The sequence below is a fragment of the Bos grunniens genome, chromosome 13 (genome assembly GCF_055505025.1).
Source record: "Bos grunniens cultivar Pamir isolate PY7600 chromosome 13, Bosgru_T2T1.0, whole genome shotgun sequence".
Lineage (NCBI taxonomy): Eukaryota > Metazoa > Chordata > Mammalia > Artiodactyla > Bovidae > Bos > Bos grunniens.
This window is the reverse complement of record NC_141177.1, coordinates 21,408,744-21,428,235: the sequence shown is the minus strand read 5'-3', so window position 1 is coordinate 21,428,235 and position 19,492 is coordinate 21,408,744. Positions and strand designations below refer to the sequence as shown.

The window sequence follows — 19,492 nt, the reverse complement described above, 5'->3', positions numbered from 1 at the left end:
GCAAACCCCCACTGCCATCAAATAGTGTGGGTGACAAGCAGAGGGTTTCAGGAAACGGCTGGAAAGTTAGCAAACACTACTCTTCTAGCCAAAACCTTCCTAAGTTTATTCAAAGAAGTAAGGGAAGTCCAAGGAACAGAACTAAACCTTGGTGAATCAGATGGGAGAGCATGTGAGCCCCATTCACTCAGTGATTACTGACCCTGAAGGCTCATCAGCTGAACCCACCCCTGCAAGGTTCCCGTGCAAATAGAGGTCACAGTCACTGTATACAGATGTCCTGAGACTGCCATGTGCCAGCACTGAGCTGGATGTTGGAAGGCATCAAAAACTGAACAGGCAACAGTCTCTATCCTCCTGAGGCTCACAATCTTTTGAGATATAACAATATAACATATATAATACATTATAACAATAATGTAACAAGTAGGTAAGTCCTATAGTGAAAGTGTTAGTCGCTCAGTCATGTCCGATTCTTCGCGATCCCCTGGTCTATACCTCACTGGGCTCCTCTGTCCATGGGATTCTCCAGGCAAGAATACAGGAGTGGGTTGCCATGCCCTTCTCCAGGGACTCTTCCCAACCCAGGGATTGAGCCCAGGCCTCTTGCATTGCAGTGGATTCTATTATATAGAGTATTATTCCATGTAGGGGATTACTGAAAAGTGCCACATAGGAAATAGAGCAGGGTAAGGTTGGGAACCCCCAGGGAACTTAGTCCAGCATTTGATTAAATACCATTTGTGATTATTGTTCAATGCTGATTATTCCTTTTTTGGCCCAGCCAGACAGACTCCTTTAAGTGTGGAAAGGAAGTTATTGCTTTTTTTTTAAACAAAAACAAAACCCACCAACCAGTGGAGATTTCCCTGGTGGTCCAGTGGTTAAGAATCCTCCTGCAATGCAGGGGACATGGGTTTGATCCCTGGTCAGGGAAGATTCCACATGTTGAGGAGCAAATAAGCCTGCGCACCACAAGAAAATCTGCTTGCATGATGAAACTAAGACCTGACGTAGCCAAATAAATAAGTGAATAAATAACAACCAGTTACTGGGTACCCACAAGGGCCAGATATTAAAGTAAAAACCAGCTTAAATTATATCCCTACTGCAAAGTTATCTGTAATCTTTTCTAGGTGACAACTCATGATAATGACTATCAATACTAACAGCAATGTAGCTACTACCACTTACTATTGAAGCAAGCACTTTACATTTATTATCTTTCTCCATATTTTAAAAAGAAATTCTTTAAAAATTATTTTTATTTTTTTGGCTGCACTGCATGGCTTGTGGGATCTTAGCTCCCTGACCACAGACTGAACGGGACCCCTGTGCTGAAAGTGCCAAATTTAACCTTGGATCGCCATCTTTCTCCACTCTTGAAACAAAGTATGAGCTACTAGTATTAGCTCCATTTTATTCCTGAAGAAACTGATTCTCAGAGTGGTTACATGACTTGGCTCAAGGTCTCAGAGCTGTGAAGTAAGCATACAAGGGCCGTGCAGGAACCAAATGCAAGGTGGGGCCTTATCTGGATCTTAATGAGAACACTTACAAACAAAATGGATGAGACAATGGGGAAGTTTGAACTCTGACTTTGTAGTTTAATTTTAGATATGATCATTGCATAGTGGTTTGATAAGGGAGAGAAAGTCCTTTATGTTTTAGAGATATATAACTAGGAATTGAATGAAATGATATGATGTCTGAGATTTGTTTAAAAATAATCCAGTTTGGAGAGCAATGAGTTGAAGTAGGTGGGGCACAGGTGAAGCAATCTGGACATGAGTTGATAAAGGTTGAAATCAAGTTTTTTTTTTTAAGAGAACAATTCTTCATGGACTTATTTTTATTTATTTATTTTAGTTGTGCTGGGTCTTTGTTGCTGTGAGGGCTTTTCTCTAGTTGCAGCAAGCAGGGAATACTCTTTCTAGTTGCAGTGCTTGGGCTTCTCATTGCGGTGGCTTCTCTTGCTGCAGAGCATGCGCTCTAAGGCACATGGCTTCAGTAGTTGTGGCACATGAGCTCAGTAGCAGCAGTTACCAGGTTCTAGAGCCCAGGCTCAATAGTGATGGGCACAGGCTTAGTTGCTCCGCTGCATGTGGGATCTTCCCAAACCAGGAATCGAACCCATGTCTCCTGCATTGTCAGGTGGATTCTTTACCATTGAGCCACCAGGGAAGCCCTCAGGAGCTTTTAAGAATTACATACTTAATAGTAAAAGAAAAATATTAAAAAAAAAACAACAAACCCACAAGCTTTGAGCTAATCAAGGAGGGTGCAGCAACAGCTTTTCGTCTATAAGATCTAAAGCAAGTCACTTCCCCTCTCTGGGCTCTGTTTCTTTATCTCCAAGACAAAGATCAGACTAGATCAGCGCTTTACAAAGCTTTTACTTAACCCTCCCCCTGTGCACTTACTCCTGCCCCCAAAAAGAAGAGTTCCAGGGTTAACTGTTTCGCAGATACTGGTTAAGCAGGTCAACCAGTTTACTGCAGGGCTTTTCAGAGACTGAGGTATGTTAATGTGTGTGTGAATCTCCAAGATTCCAAGGCTGGGAGGTGCAGGGACAGAACTTTATGACCCTGCCTGGCCACTGAAGTCTTTTCTGGATGAAAACACCAATTTGGGGAAGACTGATCTAGAAGGTCTTTGGGGTCTCTTGAACTCCAACAAGCCATACCAGGATGAAGGAAGGATAAGGCAATGAGGGCACTTTCAGACTAGACAGGGGAAGGCCTTGATGGCCAAGTTAAGGACTACAGAGTCCATTAGGCAAAGTAAACAGTTGAGAGGAGCAGCAGGGTCCAAGTCGTTCTGTGTTCCAGGGCAAACTAGAATCTGGATGGGAGAACAGAAGTGGAGAGGCTGCTGCCATAACAAGGCATGAAGGGCCGGGAATTTGTTCTGGGATGGCAGCCTTTGGGACTGAAAAGATAATCCCTCATCAGGCCAAGGGATGAGGAAGAGGCCAAGAGACTTACAAGCTACCTCAGATGATTAGCAGATGCTCTGGAAGAAATGCAGAACTCTTGAACTCTGTAGGAAGGGAAAAGTCAGATTGCATGAGAACAAAAAAAAAGAGTAAAACAAACAGAAATTGTTGAGAGCTACTGAGGAGTTCAGCAAACCTGAGACTTCAACTCTAGAACTTGAAAAGCTTGAAAAGCTTTGAGGCATGACATCACCAATTGGAAGGACATGAGTTTGAGCAAGCTCCAGGAGTTGGTGATGGACAAGGAAGTCTGGTGTGCTGCAGTCCATGGGGTTGCAAAGAGTTGGACGTGACTGCCTAAATGAACCGAACTGAACTGAATTAAACAATCAAGAGAATTCATATCCTCTCCATTGAGGGAAGGGGTGTTTTATCTGATGATTTGACATCGAGGCACATAAGAGAAACTAACTGAACTATCAATAAACAATGTAGGGCTTTCCTGGTGGCTCAGTGGTAAAGAATTTGCCTGTCAGTGCAGGAGACACCAGTTTCATCCCTGGTCGGGGAAGATCCCACATGCTGTGGAGCAACTAAGCCTGTGAGCCACAACTATTAAGCCTGTGCTCTAGAGCCGGGAACCATAGCTACTTAGCCTGGGTGCTGAAACTACTGAAGCCTGTGCGCCTAGAGCCTGTGCTCCAAAACCACAGAAGCCACGACAGTGAGAAACCCTTATGCCACAAGTAGGGGGTAGCCCCTGCTCACCCCAACTAGAGAAAACTTATACAGCAATGAAGATGCAGCACAGCCAAGAATAAATAAACAAACCATGTAAAGTTCAGCAGGCATGGTATTTGGATGCTGAACATCCAAAAAGCATGGTATATCCATGCTTTATGGATACTAACTCATTTATTTCTAAAGCATCACCATAAACTGCTCTTACTACTCCGTTTTTCAGATAGAAATTGAGGCCCCAAGAGGCTGATTTGTCCAAGGCCAAATAGCTACCTAAAGTGATATGCCCAAGACTCAAATCCAGGTGAGCTTGCAAAGCCCGTCCCTGGAACTCAGCACACCTGTGTTCTCTGGACCTACAGAAAACAGTCTGCTATAAACACTGCTCATCAATCCTGCTTGAAGAATATACACCCAACATCCCCTGGGAGGGTCACAGGATCTCCCAAGTTCAGCTCAAGTCACCCAGCATGAATCAAAAGCTCTTGTTCTATGTCATCATTTCACTTGTAACTGTGGCTTAGGAAAGTAGTACAGACCCGCCCAGGACTTCAAGGAACTATCTGTTAGGACCACGAGATAGATACATACAAAACAGCATGATCAACAGAAGACTAAATCATTATGCTCCAAAAAGGGCTGCAGATAAAAGAACCTATCTCAGTTGCGGAGCGGAAGGGGAGGTCACCATGGATTGAGATGGTTTGGGAAGACACTCTGCAGAGGTAGTACTGGGGCTAGAGCGCAGCACTGAGCAGAACTAAGGCAGTCTGGCAGGACTGAATGGGGGCAGGGTGCAGAGATGACAAAGACCGGGAAGAACGGAGGCAGGGACGACAGACAGAGGTCTCCTGAAAAATCAGTGCCCACAATAGCTCCCAGGTTTCCTCATTCCCACAGGTGTAGGCTGGACAACGAGAATAAAGAGGATAAAAACTCCTGGTTCTATAAGCTGGACACCTGTCCTACAGAAATGCTCACACACACTAAATACACAGATTTCCTAAGGATGTTCACTGTGGTACGGTACACTTTCTAAGAGTGAAGGATCAGAACTAAAATGTCCAGCAACAGGAAATGGATTAAGTAAAAGAAGATTAATTCAGTTCAAAGTCCACTGCAATTACCAGAAGAATGAAGCTGATGTGGGGAAATCTTCATGATGTACTAGGTATGGAAAAATGCAAGCCACAGAGCAATTCTGTGGTTTATTGCCACTGATGAAAAACAAAACGATATGAATGTATATGGCTCTGTCTGTCGGTGTACATAAAAATAGAAAAGGATACATGCCAAAATTATACCACGATTATTTCTAGAGACAAGAGTCGGATGAGGGTTAAAAAAGAAATTTCCCTTTTGACTGTCCAGAGCTCTGCAGTTTTAAGTTTGCAATGAAAATTAATTCTTGTGTTAAGTGAAAGTGAAAGTCGCTCAGTTGTGTCTGACTCTTTGTGACTCTCTGTCCATGGAATTCTCCAGGCCAGAATACTGGAGTGGGTAGCCTTTCCCTCCTCCAGGGGATCTTCCCAACCTAGGGATCGAACCCAGGTCTCCAACATTGCAGGCGGATTCTTCACCATCAGAGCCACCAGGGAAGACTGCAATTCTCATCCAGCCTTGTGGTTCTGATGCTTTTAACCCGCCATGAGAGCAAAGAAGGCAAGAATCTCACAAACAGAGGATCATAAAATTCCACAGCTGGAAACCTCAGGGATCTTCTGATTCACACCCCAAACCCTTAGGAGCACAAGACAGGCCAAAGAAAAGGATCTGCATGAAGAATATACCAGAAGGTACAAACAAATCATGTTCCCAACTTTTAATGCATCATTAGGCTGAGATATTGGGAAGATCCGCTTATTACTAATTTTTAAAATATGCAAACTGGGGATACTGTTTTACCTCCTCTCAGCCCAGTCGACATTTATTCATTCTTTAAGCCTGGGCTCAAATGTCACCTCTCTTTAAATAAAATTAACTTTTAATTAAGTTGCCAAATTAATTCTAGCAACTTTTAAGACAATATTTAGCTAAAAATAAACAAGTAAACGCCCACCTCACGCGAAGAATTGACTCACTGGAAAAGACTCTGATGCTAGGAGGGATTGGGGGCAGGAGGAAAAGGGGACGACAGAGGATGAGATGGCTGGATGGCATCACCGACTCGATGGACGTGAGTTTGAGTGAACTCTGGGAGATGGTGATGGACAGGGAGGCCTGGCGAGCTGCGATTCATGGGGTTGCAAAGAGTTGGACACGACTGAGCGACTGAACTGAACTGAAACAAGTAAGATAACCTGCTGTCTTATCACCCGGACAGAGCCACAGTTAACTTTTTTTTTTTTTACACAAAAATAGGACTGTGGCAGACAGAACTAAACAGAATATTGTGAAAGGTTTTCCATATCATTACATTTTTCTTAACATGTTAAAAAATTAATATTAATACATAACATGAAAAATAAGAACCTTTTGCGGAGAAACTGTGCTAAGCATTTTATTTCAGTTCAGTTCAGTTGCTCAGTCATGTCCGACTCTTTGCAACCCATGGACTGCAGCATGCCAGGCTTCCCTGTCCATCACCAACTCCTGGCACTTGCTCAAACTCAGGTCTATAGAGTCGATGGACATTTATTTATTAATATTTATTCAGTATTTTATTTACATTATCTTAATTAATCTTCAAAACCACCCCCCACACACACCAAAACAAGCTTAGATGGGAGTGGAACAACTGCTGGGGGAGGGTTATTGCTAGGGATTGAAAGAGACTGGGTACCAAAGCCACACTACTTATCAAGAGTCAGACTGGGATTCACACCCGGTTCCTACTAACTCAGACTGAATTCTTGATCACTACCATGCGTGTGTACTACGTCGCTTCAGTCGTGTCCAACTCTTTGTGACCCTATGGACTACAGCCCACCACGCTCCTCTGTCCATGGGATTCTCCAGGCAAGAAGACTGGAGTGGGCTGCCATGTCCTCCTTCAGAGAATCTTCCCAACCCAGGGGTTAAACCTACATCTCTTACATCTCCTGCACTGACTGGCAGGTTCTTTACTACAAGCACCACCACCATACTCCTCTGCAAAACTGGACCACAGCACATCACAACAATTTTCAACAGCTGGGTAACTGGATTGCTTCTAATTTTTCTGTGATAAACAGTGTTACGACAGACAACCCTGAAGCTCAAGCTTTGTGATCACCTCCCTCCTGGCTAGAATCTTTCCCTGACTGCTCTAAAGCAAACCCTGCTTCTCAAACCATCTGCATCAAAAGACCTATTTTTAAAATTTTCAATCTACCATGGACTGATACTTTTGTACAATACAATGAAAATTAATTCCTAGAAATATGAAATGAAAAAAAGCTTACAAAATATAAGCCCCAAATAACTCTTAGTGAAATGTGAATACACATCACAGATTAGATAAAAGTGTTAAATCAGTATAAACTTCCTGCTTTTGATAACTGTGCTGCAGTTGTGAAAGAAAATGTTTTTGTTCTTACAAAATATGTACTAAAGTCTTAGCAAGGATAAGGGTGAGGATAACTGAGCTAAAGGCTCATCCAATAACTGGATCAAAAAATTTTTTTAATTTAGATAAATTTCTATGCTATGATTACCCTAATAAATCATTAAAAGATTGTGAGACTCTCATTAGTTCAGGTTTTTGTTGAGCTCCAGGCATGCTACCCTGCTAGAAAAAAATTTATGTATCCAAAACTGGCCACAAAACATGTACTGATTAATGTTTACGATCTAGGGGAAAAAAAAAAAAGCTCCAAATGGTTACAATGGTCAATTATATGTTACATATATTCTACCACATTAAAAAAATGCAAGTCCCATTTTTTAAAATTAGTAGATTCAAGAAACTTTGTCAAGGGACTGCCCCTGATGGTTCAGTGGTTAAGAATCTGCCTTGCAATGCAGGGGACCGAGGGTTCCATCCTCTGTCGGGGAACTAAGATCCCAGGTGCCACATAGCAACTAAGCCTGTGCACCACAGCTAATGAGTCTGTGCCGAAACGAAGATCCTGCATGCCGCAGCTCGGACCCAAGGCAGCCAAATAAATAAATATAAATAAATAAATATTTTAAAAAGAGAGAAACTTTGTCAAGTTGCTATAAAAGTTTATAAACCCTTAGTCTCAATCTTGTACCTACCATGTAGAGGAAAGGTAAGTCTGGGGAACGAAGTGGGGATGCAGACTGCAATTATGCTCTCCCACGGCTGTCTGTTCACCTGGCTTCCCTGCCTTGACTGCAGTCCCGCCCATGTCTGGTTCCCTACCAAGCGCTCTGGCTCAGTGCCCAGAGCACGCCTGCCAACTCGGTGGATTGAGGGAATGTTCAAACAATGTCTCTGGCCTCGGCTGCTGGGAGGGGCTACTCACCATTTGGAACCAGGAGGAGGCTCTTCACGATGCTTCTCAGGGGGCCAAGACTGATCTGGTTGGTGGCGGCAAATTCAGAGAGCTGAGCCAGAAACCTTTCCACCTGCAGATGGGGGACAACACAAACCAGGCCTTCACTTCAAGCACCTCAGGACCGCAGACCCACCCTCGGGAACTCTCCTTATCACAAGATACTTCACCTCTTTTGGCTCAGTTAGGAAGTGGAAGAGCACTTCAGTCAGGGCTGAGAATTGCTGTGAAGAGAAGAACACAGAACATCAGAAAACTCTACTCCTGGATCAGTGTTTCCCCATTCCATCCAACTACAGCCCCTTAAGAGAGAAGAGGGGGCTTCCATGGTGGCTCAGTGGAAAAGAGTCTGCCTGAAAATGATCCTTGAACTGAGAAGATCCCACATGCCATGGAGCAACCAAGCCCATGCACAACTACTGAGCCTGTGCTCTAGAGTCCAGGAGCCAAATACTGAGCCTACGTGCTGCAACTACTGAAGCCCTCTCAAGAACAAGAGAAGCCACCATAATGAGAAGCCTGCAAACTGCAGCTAGAGAACGCAGCCACTGTTCATCACAACTAGGCAAAAGCCTGCTTGGCAACAAAGACTCAGCAAAGCCAAATAAAAAAATAAACAATTTATCTTTTTTTAAAAAAGAGAGAAGTGAAGAGAACATAGATGTTGATATCAGTTTTGATTATCTTAGAGTTACAAACATTTGTAATTTGAAAAGATAGAAGCACATTAATGCTCTGTTGCAGAGGGAGAGAGTGGGAAGATCTGGGAGAATGGCATTGAAACATGTATAATATCATGTATGAAACGAGTTGCCAGTCCAGGTTTGATGCACGGTACTGGATGCTTGGGGCTAGTGCATTGGGACAACCCAGAGGGATGGTATGGGGAGGGAGAAGGGAGGAGGGTTCAGGATGGGGAACACATGTATACCTGTGGCGGATTCTTTTTGATATTTGGCAAAACTAATACAATTTGTAAAGTTTAAAAATAAAATAAAATTAAAAAAAAAAGAAGCACATTAATGTTCACTGCAGCACTATGCACAATAGCTGAGATAATGAGGCAACCTAGGTGTCTATCAACAGATAAGTGGATAAAGATACGCTCCATACATACAATGGAATATCACTCAGCCATGAAAAGAATGAAATCTTGCCATTGGCAGCAACATGGATGGATCTAGAGGGTATTATGCTACGTGAAGTAAGCCAGAGAAAGACAAATGCCATATGATCTCATACATAGAATCTGAAAAACCAAATAAAACAAAAATAGACTCACAGATACAGAAGGGAGAGGGGTGGGGTATGAAACAGGCTAAGGGGATTAAGAGGTTTGTACATTAGCCATAGGGATGTAATACACAGCATGAGGAATGTGGTCGATAATACTGTAAAAAGTTAGCATAGTGACAGATGGTTACTAGACTTAGCATGGCGATCATTTCATAATGTATGCAATGTCAAGTCACTACGTAGTTCACCTGACACTAACATGGTCTATGTCAACTATATTTCAGTAAAAAAGAAAAAAAAAACCAGTTACAAATACTCACAATACCCACCACCAGTGTCCATCTAACTATACCTACCACTCGATTGTCTAAAAAACTCATGTTTTGTTGGGATGCTTACAAGATACATATTGAGAGACTGACTGTGTGCACACATGTTCACACATAAATCTTAAGGGGTCAAATACCTTCTAACACCTCCCCCAAAATAAGATCTAAAAAAAATCACTGAAATAGTGTTTTTTTTTTTCCTTCCCTTTGTTTTGTAAGGCCCAGGTGGCTCAAGTGGTAAAGAATCCACCTTTTATACAGGAAACATAAGAGACGTGGGTTTGATCCCTGGGTCAAGAAGATTCCCTGGAGGAGGAAATGGCAACCCACTCCAATATTCTTGCCTGGGAAATCCTGTGGACAGAGAAGCCTGTCAAGCTACAGTCCATGGGGTCACAAAGAGTCAGACACGTCTGAGTGACTAAGCACGCACATACTCGCTCTTTTTGCTTATACTTTCACATATTTATTATTCAAACATAAATCAATCCAAATAATATAATTTTTCCCATTTTCACTCTCATAAATGGTAACATACTATATGAACTTTTTCTCTACCTTACTTTTTTTTGAGGGGGGCACTGCATGTGGCATGTGGGATGTTAGTTCTCTGACTAGGGATTGAAGGTGAGCCCCATGCACTGGAAGCATGGAGTCTTAACTACTGGTACCGCCAGGGAAGAGGGAAGTAAGTCCCTCTACCTTGTTTTGAAAGCAGTTACTTCTGTGTGGCAAGATTTTAGGTGATTTTTATTTTCTTCTGTGTTGTCTATCCATATTTTCTGGGTTTCTCTTCCCCACAATAAACATCTTGTTGAATATGTGACAGAATAGCAAATTTTAACACGTTATTGTACATCATCTTAGTGATAGTCATTCAGTCGTGTCTGAGTCTTTGTGATTCCATGGACTGTAGCCAGCCAGGCTCCTCTGTCTATGGAACTCTCCAGGCAAGAAGACTGGAGTGGGTTGCCAGTCACTTTTTCTTTTGTGCATGTGAACCTCTTTATCAGTACTATATTACTAAGAACTGAGTATCTGTGTGCCCCAAAATTCATAGGTTGAAGTCCTAACCCCAATACTACTGTATTTGAAGAAAGTGCCTGTGAAGAGGTGACAAGGTTAAAGAGGTCATAATGGTGGGGCCCTAATCTGATAGGGCCAGTGCCCTTGTAAGCACCAGGAAGTTCTGAGGAAGTCACCCTAGAGCTCTTTCTGTGAGGCCCACGTTATGAAGACACCGCATGAAGAAGGCAAGCCAGGAAGAGAGCTTTCACTAGGAAATGAATCTGTGGGTACCCTAATCTTGGACTTCCAGCCTCTGGAACTATGAGGAATAATTTCTGTTGTCCAAGCCACCCAGTGGGTGGTATTTTGTTACAGCAGCTCGCACAGACTGAGACATTTATCATTATTTTCCAGTGTTCTCTCCTGATGGACACGGTGTGTGTGGCACAGTGAAGGAAACCAAGACACAAGAGTTTAAAAGACCCAGATGTGAAACACTGTTCTTCTGATCATCCAGGTGACCCTGGGCAAGTCACTTAGCCTCACTGTGTCTCAGTCACCATCAGAAAGACAGAGGTAATAATACATAGCTTCCAGAACAGTACTAATCAGCTCATACAAAGCCTCCAGTAGTGTCAGACTAGAAGCTCAACAAGCCTCTAGTATGTATGTATGTATGTGTAGCAGTTACCACAGCCACAGTTAAAAGTCACTATGCCATTAGATCCACCTTTAACATTTAGACAAAAAAGACAACAGGCACATATTGCGGCTCAAAGCCCCCAAAACTGTACATATGACTGTCAAATGCATTTGCCCCTTTTTCCATGACACATAAACTTTACACAAACCCCTGGCAAGGTTCTGTATTATTTTATTCTAAAATGTGTTCTGTTTTAAAATATAAGACTAGTCTTTGGAAATGTAAAAGTAATATACACGCAAGGTTTTTAAAAAGACCCACCCAGCTAGCATAAAAGAATATAAAATAAAACATCTCACTCTCTCCCTGCCCCCTCCCACCTCAGTCCCACTACCCATAGGTAATTATGCTAACACCTCTGTGGCCTTCCCATCATTTCATTTTTCTTCAGTTTCTTTTAAATAGAAATGGGATCATACTGAACCCACTCCCTGCACTTCACCTTTTTTCCCACTCAGTTACACTTTAGAGATCAATCATGTCAGCAGATATAAATCCACCCAGGTCTTTTAATAACCGCATGGCATTCAACAGTTAAGACAGCATAATTTAGCTCCCTAGAAATGAACATTAGTGTGTGTATGTGTTGATCTTATGTTAATGATGCTGAGACGAATATCCTCCCACATACTTCTTTATGAAATATGTATGTGTATGTCTATAAGATGTATTCTTAAAATGTATTCTAGGTGAAAGGATACGCTTTTAAAAAAATTGTTTTTTTTGGCCATGCCATGCCATATGGCAGGTGAAATCTTAGTTCCCCCATCAAGGATCAAACCTGTGCCCACTGCAGTGGAAGCACAGAGTCTTAACCACTGGACTGCTGGGGAAGTCCTATATACATTTTAAAAACTGAGGTATAGTTGATGTAAAATATTATGTAAGTTTCAAGTATACAACACAGTAATTGCTAACTTTTAAAGGTCATATCCATTCACAGTTATTATAAAATATTGGCTATATTCCCTGTATTGTACATTATATCCTTATAATTATTGTTGTTGTTTAGTTGCTAATTCGTGTCTGACTCTTTTGCAACCCCATAGACTAGCCAGCCAGGCTGCTCTGTTCATGGGATTTTCCATGCAAGAATACTGGAGTGGTTTGCCGTTTTCTTCTCTGGGGGATTCTCCCAACCCAGGGATCGAACCCGTATATCCTGGATTAGCAGGCAGATTCTTTACCACTGAGCCAAGAGAGAAGCCCATCCTAACAATAGCTTATTTATCTTTTACATAATAGTTTGTGTCTCTTAACCTTCTATCCCTATCTCCCCTCCCCACTCCCCTCTGGAAACCACTAGTTTATTCTCTAAGATATGTGAGTTTTAAATTCTGAGAAAATATTGCCAAATTGCCTTGTAGAGAAGTTGCACGGATCTACACTCCCAGCAGCTAATGGCATCTTAGCGTCTCTGCTTTCCCAGAACCCCATGGATATTCCGCAGAGACACTCTAGCCTTGCTGGTCCAGGGTCTTTCTTTCTGCGATATTTACGACATTGGGCATCAGTCTTGCACAAACGTTGACAGAGTGAAAACAGAAGAGTCAAGACTAGCTTCAGAATGGGTCCTCAAACAGTTTTCCTCTCTTCTTTTAATTCTTTTTGCTACAGATCTGTGGAACTGTCCCATCTTTGGCCAACCATGTTTCCTATGCCACTAGGGCCTTAAAAAAAAACAGGGTGGCTGAGAGGGCCTCCAGCTGCTCTTTCATTTCCAGGCCTCGGCCTAACACTCAGGATGGAGCTCCTTGTGCGTTCTCATCCCTGCCTTCCCGCCCATGAACAGCCTCAAGCTACTCTGATCTGTAGGCTGTTATCAACCCCCACCCCTATCTCCACTTTTTCAAACCCTCCTTATCCTTCAAAGCCCTGCCCAGATACCAGGACTCTCCCAACAAGAAAGGGACCTATCCAAATTCTTAACTTCTGAGGCTCCCTCTTGGAACCTCACCTGGGGGCACTTAGAATTTTCTATCTTGATAAGGAGCACAGACCTGTCTTAACAGAGAAGGTTTCTCCTCCACCTTCTTAGGGTCACAGAACCTTAATTACTGTAAGTGCAGAGTTAAGTATCTGTTGAACAAATCTTCCCTAAACACTTTCCCCATTCTTTGCCTTTGTACCTGCATACCTCTCTCTCCCTGGAATGCTTACCTGCTCATGACTAGCCATGAAATCAAAATCTTAACGAATTCTCACCAGTTAAACATATGAAAAGATGCCCAAGATTATTCCAGATGAGAAATGCAAATCAGCAGAACAAGGAGATACCATTTTTCATTTGTCAGATCTTCAAAACTAATTGTCTGATGGCAGCAGGGTTGGAAAGTAACAGACGTGACTGCACACTGTTGAGGAGATAAACTGGGGCAAACTTTCTGGATTACAATTTGGCAATCCATGTCTAATTGTTCAAACGATCAAACCCTTTGACCTGGTAATTCCACTCACAAAGCATACCCTTCAGAGATGTCCCCAAAAGTAAACCCAGACATAAACAAGGCAGTTTGTTGACAGCAACAAACAAAAATAAAAAACTGAAAGCAACTGAAGTGTCTATTAACAGGGGACTAGATTATGCTATATCCATTTTAAGGAATATCACAAAATGCCTTTACTGTCAAAAAAAAAAAAGTTTTTAAACTTTTTTTACCCATAAATGTGATGGCAGATGCAGATTTATTTCTATAAAGACATATGAGAAACTATTAAAATGATGATTTCTGGAGACAAGAGAAATAGGTATTTTTATTTTAACTTTGTATCTTTCACTACTGTCTGAATTTTCTAAACTTGTATGCTGCTAAGTGAGAGACTGTTGACCATTTGTTTCCTTCTTTATATTTTTTCTGAATTTCCTCTGATAACCATGCTAAAAATGATTCTTTTAATCCTACCTACTCTCAAGGCTCCATGTTACCTAGAACTGATCACAGCATCACAGAAAACATGCAGATTCACATAATAATGTACTGTGTCACCATTTTCTGACCTGCCGCAGTAGATCACAACTTCCCCAGCACAACAGGCCTCATTCATCAAGACTTTGTAAACTTTACTGGGTTTAGCGGCTATTTATGATTATACAGTGGAAGTGAGAAATAGATTTAAGGGCCTAGATCTGATAGATAGACTGCCTGATGAACTATGGAATGAGGTTCGTGACACTGTACAGGAGACAGGGATCAAGACCATCCCTGTGGAAAAGAAATGCAAAAAAGCAAAATGGCTATCTGGGGAGACCTTACAAATAGCTGTGAAAAGAAGAGAAGCAAAAAGCAAAGGAGAAAAGGAAAGATATAAGCATCTGAATGCAGAGTTCCAAAGAATAGCAAGAAGAGATAAGAAAACCTTCTTCAGCGATCAATGCAAAGAAATAGAGGAAAACAACAGAATGGGAAAGACTAGGGATCTCTTCAAGAAAATTAGAGATACCAAGGGAACATTTCATGCAAAAATGGGCTCGATAAAGGATAGAAATGGTGTGGACCTAACAGAAGCAGAAGATATTAAGAAGAGATGGCAAGAATACACAGAAGAACTGTACAAAAAAGATCTTCACGACCCAGATAATCATGATGGTGTGATCACTGATCTAGAGCCAGACATCCTGGAATGTGAAGTCAAGTGGGCCTTAGAAAGCATCACTAAGAACAAAGCTAGTGCAGGTGATGGAATTCCAGTTGAGCTATTTCAAATTCTGGAAGATGATGCTGTGAAACTGCTGTACTCAATATGCCAGCAAATCTGGAAAACTCAGCAGTGGCTACAGGACTGGAAAAGGTCAGTTTTCATTCCAATCCCAAAGAAAGGCAATGCCAAAGAATGCTCAAACTACCACACAATTGCACTCATCTCACACACTAGTAAAGTAATGCTCAAAATTCTCCAAGCCAGGCTTCAGCAATATGTGAGCCGTGAACTTCCTGATGTTCAAGCTGGTTTTACAAAAGGCAGAGGAACCAGAGATCAAATTGCAACATCTGCTGGATCATGGAAAAAGCAACAGAGTTCTAGAAAAACATCTATTTCTGCTTTATTGACTATGCCAAAGCCTTTGACTGTGTGGATCACAATAAACTGTGGAAAATTCTGAAAGAGATGGAAATACCAGACCACCTGATCTGCCTCTTGAGAAATTTGTATGCAAGTCAGGAAGCAACAGTTGGAACTGGACATGGAACAACAGACTGGTTCCAAATAGGAAAAGGAGTCCGTCAAGGCTGTATATTGTCACCCTGCTTATTTAACTTATATGCAGAGTACATCATGAGAAACACTGGGCTGGAAGAAACACAAGCTGGAATCAAGATTGCCAGGAGAAATATCAATAACCTCAGATATGCAGATGACACCACCCTTATGGTAGAAAGTGAAGAGGAACTAAAAAGCCTCTTGACGAAAGTGAAAGTGGAGAGTGAAAAAGTTGGCTTAAAGCTCAACATTCAGAAAACGAAGATCATGGCATCCGGTCCCATCACTTCATGGCAAATAGATGGGGAAACAGTGGAAACAGTGTCAGACTTTATTTTTCTGGGCTCCAAAATCACTGCAGATGGTGACTGCAGCCATGAAATTAAAAGACACTTACTCCTTGGAAGGAAAGTTTTGACCAACCTAGATAGCATATTCAAAAGCAGAGATATTACTTTGCCAACAAAGGTTCATCTAGTCAAGGCTATGGTTTTTCCTGTGGTCATGTATGGACGTGAGAGTTGGACTGTGAAGAAGGCTGAGCGCCAAAGAACTGATGCTTTTGAACTGTGGTGTTGGAGAAGACTCTTGAGAGTCCCTTAGACTGCAAGGAGATCCAGCCAGTCCATTCTGAAGGAGATCAGCCCTGGGATTTCTTTGGAAGGAATGATGCTAAAGCTGAAACTCCAGTACTTTGGCCACCTCATGCGAAGAGTTGACTCATTGGAAAAGACCCTGATGCTGGGAGGGATTGGGGGCAGGAGGAGAAGGGAACAACAGAGGATGAGATGGCTGGATGGCATCACTGACTTGATGGACGTGAGTCTGGGTGAACTCCAGGAGCTGGTGATGGACAGGGAGGCCTGGCGTGCTGCGATTCATGGGGTCGCAAAGAGTCGGACACGACTGAGCAACTGAACTGAACTGAACTGAACTGGTGCATAGTAGGCATTCAGATAAATATGTATCAAATAAGCAATAAATAGTGATGCCGACATTAACACAATGATTCTCTTCCTCCTTGAGGCCTAGGTCTCAAGTAAAAAGCTAATGAAAGTAATAGCTAAAAGAAATAGCTAATAGCTAATAGACTGAGAAGGCAATGGCACCACACTCCAGTACTCTTGCCTGGAAAATCCCATGGACAGAGGAGCCTGGAAGGCTGCAGTCCATGGGGTCACTGAGGGTCGGACACAACTCAGCAGCTTCACTTTCACTTTTCACTTTCATGCATTGGAGAAGGAAATGGCAACCCACCCCAGTGTTCTTGCCTGGAGAATCCCAGGGACGGGGGAGCCTGGTGGGCTGCCATCTATGGGGTCGCACAGAGTCGGACACAACTGAAGTGACTTAGCAGCAGCAGCAATAGCTGATAGAAATTGCCAGAATAGCTGGCTAAAGAAAGCCAGCTAATAGACTGGCTACTCAGAGAAGTCTGATCACCCAAGAAAAGGGGTGAAAACGGCCCAAAGGACTTCGATAAGGGCTGCCTGCCCTTAAGTTCAGTTCAGTTCAGTTCATTCACTCAGTTGTGTCCAACTCTTTGCGACCCCATAAACTGCAGCACGCCAGACCCCCCTGTCCATCACCAACTCCCGGAGTTCACCGAAACTCATGTTCATTGAGTCAGTGATGCCATCCAACCATTTCATCCTGTGTCGTCCCCTTCTCCTCCTGCGCTCAATCTTTCCCAGCATCAGGGTCTTTTCAAACGAGTCAGCTCTTCGCATCAGGTGGCCAAAATATTGGAGTTTCAGCTTCAAAATCAGTCCTACCAATGAACACCCAGGACTGATCTCCTTTAGAATGGACTGGTTGGATCTCCTTACAGTCCAAAGGACTCTCAACAGTTTTCTCCAACACCAGAGTTCAAAAGCATCAATTCGTCGGTGCTCAGCTTTCTTTATAGTCCAACTCTCACTCCATACATGACCACTGGGAAAACCATAGCCTTGACTAGACGGAACTTTGTTGGCAAAGTAATGTCTCTGCTTTTGACTATGCTATCTAGGTTGGTCATAACTTTCCTTCCAAGGAGTAAGCGTCTTTTAATTTCATGGCTGCAATCACCATCTGCAGTGATTTGGAGCCCAGAAAAATAAAGTCAGCCACTGTTTCCCCATCTATTTGCCATGAAGTGATGGGACCGGATGCCATGATCTTTTCTGAATGCTGAGCTTTAAGCCAACTTTTTCATTCTCTTCTTTCACTTTCATCAAGAGGCTTTTTAGTTCTTCTTTACTTTCTGCTGTAAGCGTGGTGTCATCTGCATATCTGAGGTTATTGATATTTCTCCCGGCAATCTTGATTCCAGCTTGTGCTTCCTCCAGCCCAGTATTTCTCACGATGTACTCTGCATATAAGTTAAATAAGCAGGGTGACAATATACAGCCTTGACGGACTCCTTTTCCTATTTGGAACCAGTCTGTTGTTCCATGTCCAGTTCCAACTGTTGCTTCCTGACCTGCATACAAATTTCTCAAGAGGCAGATCAGGTGGTCTGGTATTTCCATCTCTTTCAGAATTTTCCACAGTTTATTGTGATCCACACAGTCAAAGGCTTTGGCATAGTCAATAAAGCAGAAATAGATGTTTTTCTGGAACTCTGTTGCTTTTTCCATGATCCAGCAGATGTTGCAATTTGATCTCTGGTTCCTCTGCCTTTTGTAAAACCAGCTTGAACATCAGGAAGTTCACGGCTCACATATTGCTGAAGCCTGGCTTGGAGAATTTTGAGCATTACTTTACTAGTGTGTGAGATGAGTGCAATTGTGTGGTAGTTTGAGCATTCTTTGGCATTGCCTTTCTTTGGGATTGGAATGAAAACTGACCTTTTCCAGTCCTGTGGCCACTGCTGAGTCTTCCAGATTTGCTGGCATATTGAGTGCAGCACTTTCACAGCACTCTTAAATTGCCTTAAACTGCTCAAATTATTTCCCTAAACCATTTTTTCTTATCTGTAAAATGGGAATGGTAATAGTACCTGACTCCTAGGGTAGTTGCAAGAACTCAGTGACTCAATACACATAAAAGCACTTAAAACTGTGCTATGCAGTACAATGGTCACTAACCATATTGAGCTCTTGAAAAAGGCTAATCCAAAAAAAAACAACGCTAATCCAATTTGAGATGTGCTTTAAAATACAGACTAGAATCAAAAACCTTAGTACCAAAAAAAGTGAAACATCTCATCGCTATTTTTTATGTGGGTTACACATGGAAATGATAATACTTTGATAGAGTGGGTTAAAGAAAACACATTAAATTCATTTCCTCTTTCTTTTTAGTTTTTAAATGTGGCTACTATAAAATGTAAAAGTAGGCCTGTGGCTTGTAGTTTATTTCTCTCGGACACCACGGCCGTAGAACACGACTGCCATCACAGTTAGTGTTCCTTTATGAGAAAACACCAAGTCGTGAGGATGCTGAGATGGCAGAGAGTGGCCCCACCTCCTGGGAAGTTACAACACGGTGGGGGGAACAGATGTACCCTTGCAGTGATCCTGAGACCTGTCATTTTAACTTGCTTAATTTGGCTGCCTTGGTGGTAGGAAAGGGACATCCCAAACAACACAGGAGCAGGAAGCCTTCAAGGTTGACTGGCTGGCACCTGCAGCCTGAAGAGTGAGAAGAAGCCTTTGACAGCTCCACTATCATCAAGGACCTGCCCTCCACTGTATAGGGTACATGGTTCTTTCCTTGGGGACTCCAAGTGCTGTGCTGTGCTGTGCTTAGTCGTGTCAGACTCTTTGTGAGTCCATGGACGGTAGCCACCGCCAGGCTCCTTTGTCCATGGGGATTCTCCAGGCAAGAATCCTGGAGAGGGCTGCCATGGACTACCATTATCTCCCTTAACTGGGGGGTGGGGGTGGGGATGAGGAGAGGATGTCATCACCAG

The 19,492-nt window shown here is 42.6% G+C and overlaps 1 protein-coding gene across 8 annotated transcripts in view; it reads right to left on the bottom strand.

Moving 5' to 3' along the window:
• The window catches only part of COMMD7 (COMM domain containing 7), a 28,219-nt gene that overhangs the window by 8,024 nt on the left and 703 nt on the right, over positions 1 to 19,492 (bottom strand). For all 8 annotated transcript variants that reach the window (XR_015139137.1, XM_086332397.1, XM_086332398.1 and 5 more), the window contains exons 2-3: positions 8,289 to 8,342; positions 8,089 to 8,191 (exon numbers count right to left, since the gene is read on the bottom strand). Coding sequence is in view for 7 of the 8 variants with exons in the window: in XM_086332397.1 (XP_086188523.1) it covers positions 8,089 to 8,191; positions 8,289 to 8,342 (157 nt within the window). In the remaining variant the exon portion in view is untranslated. The remainder of the gene's footprint in view (positions 1 to 8,088; positions 8,192 to 8,288; positions 8,343 to 19,492) is intronic.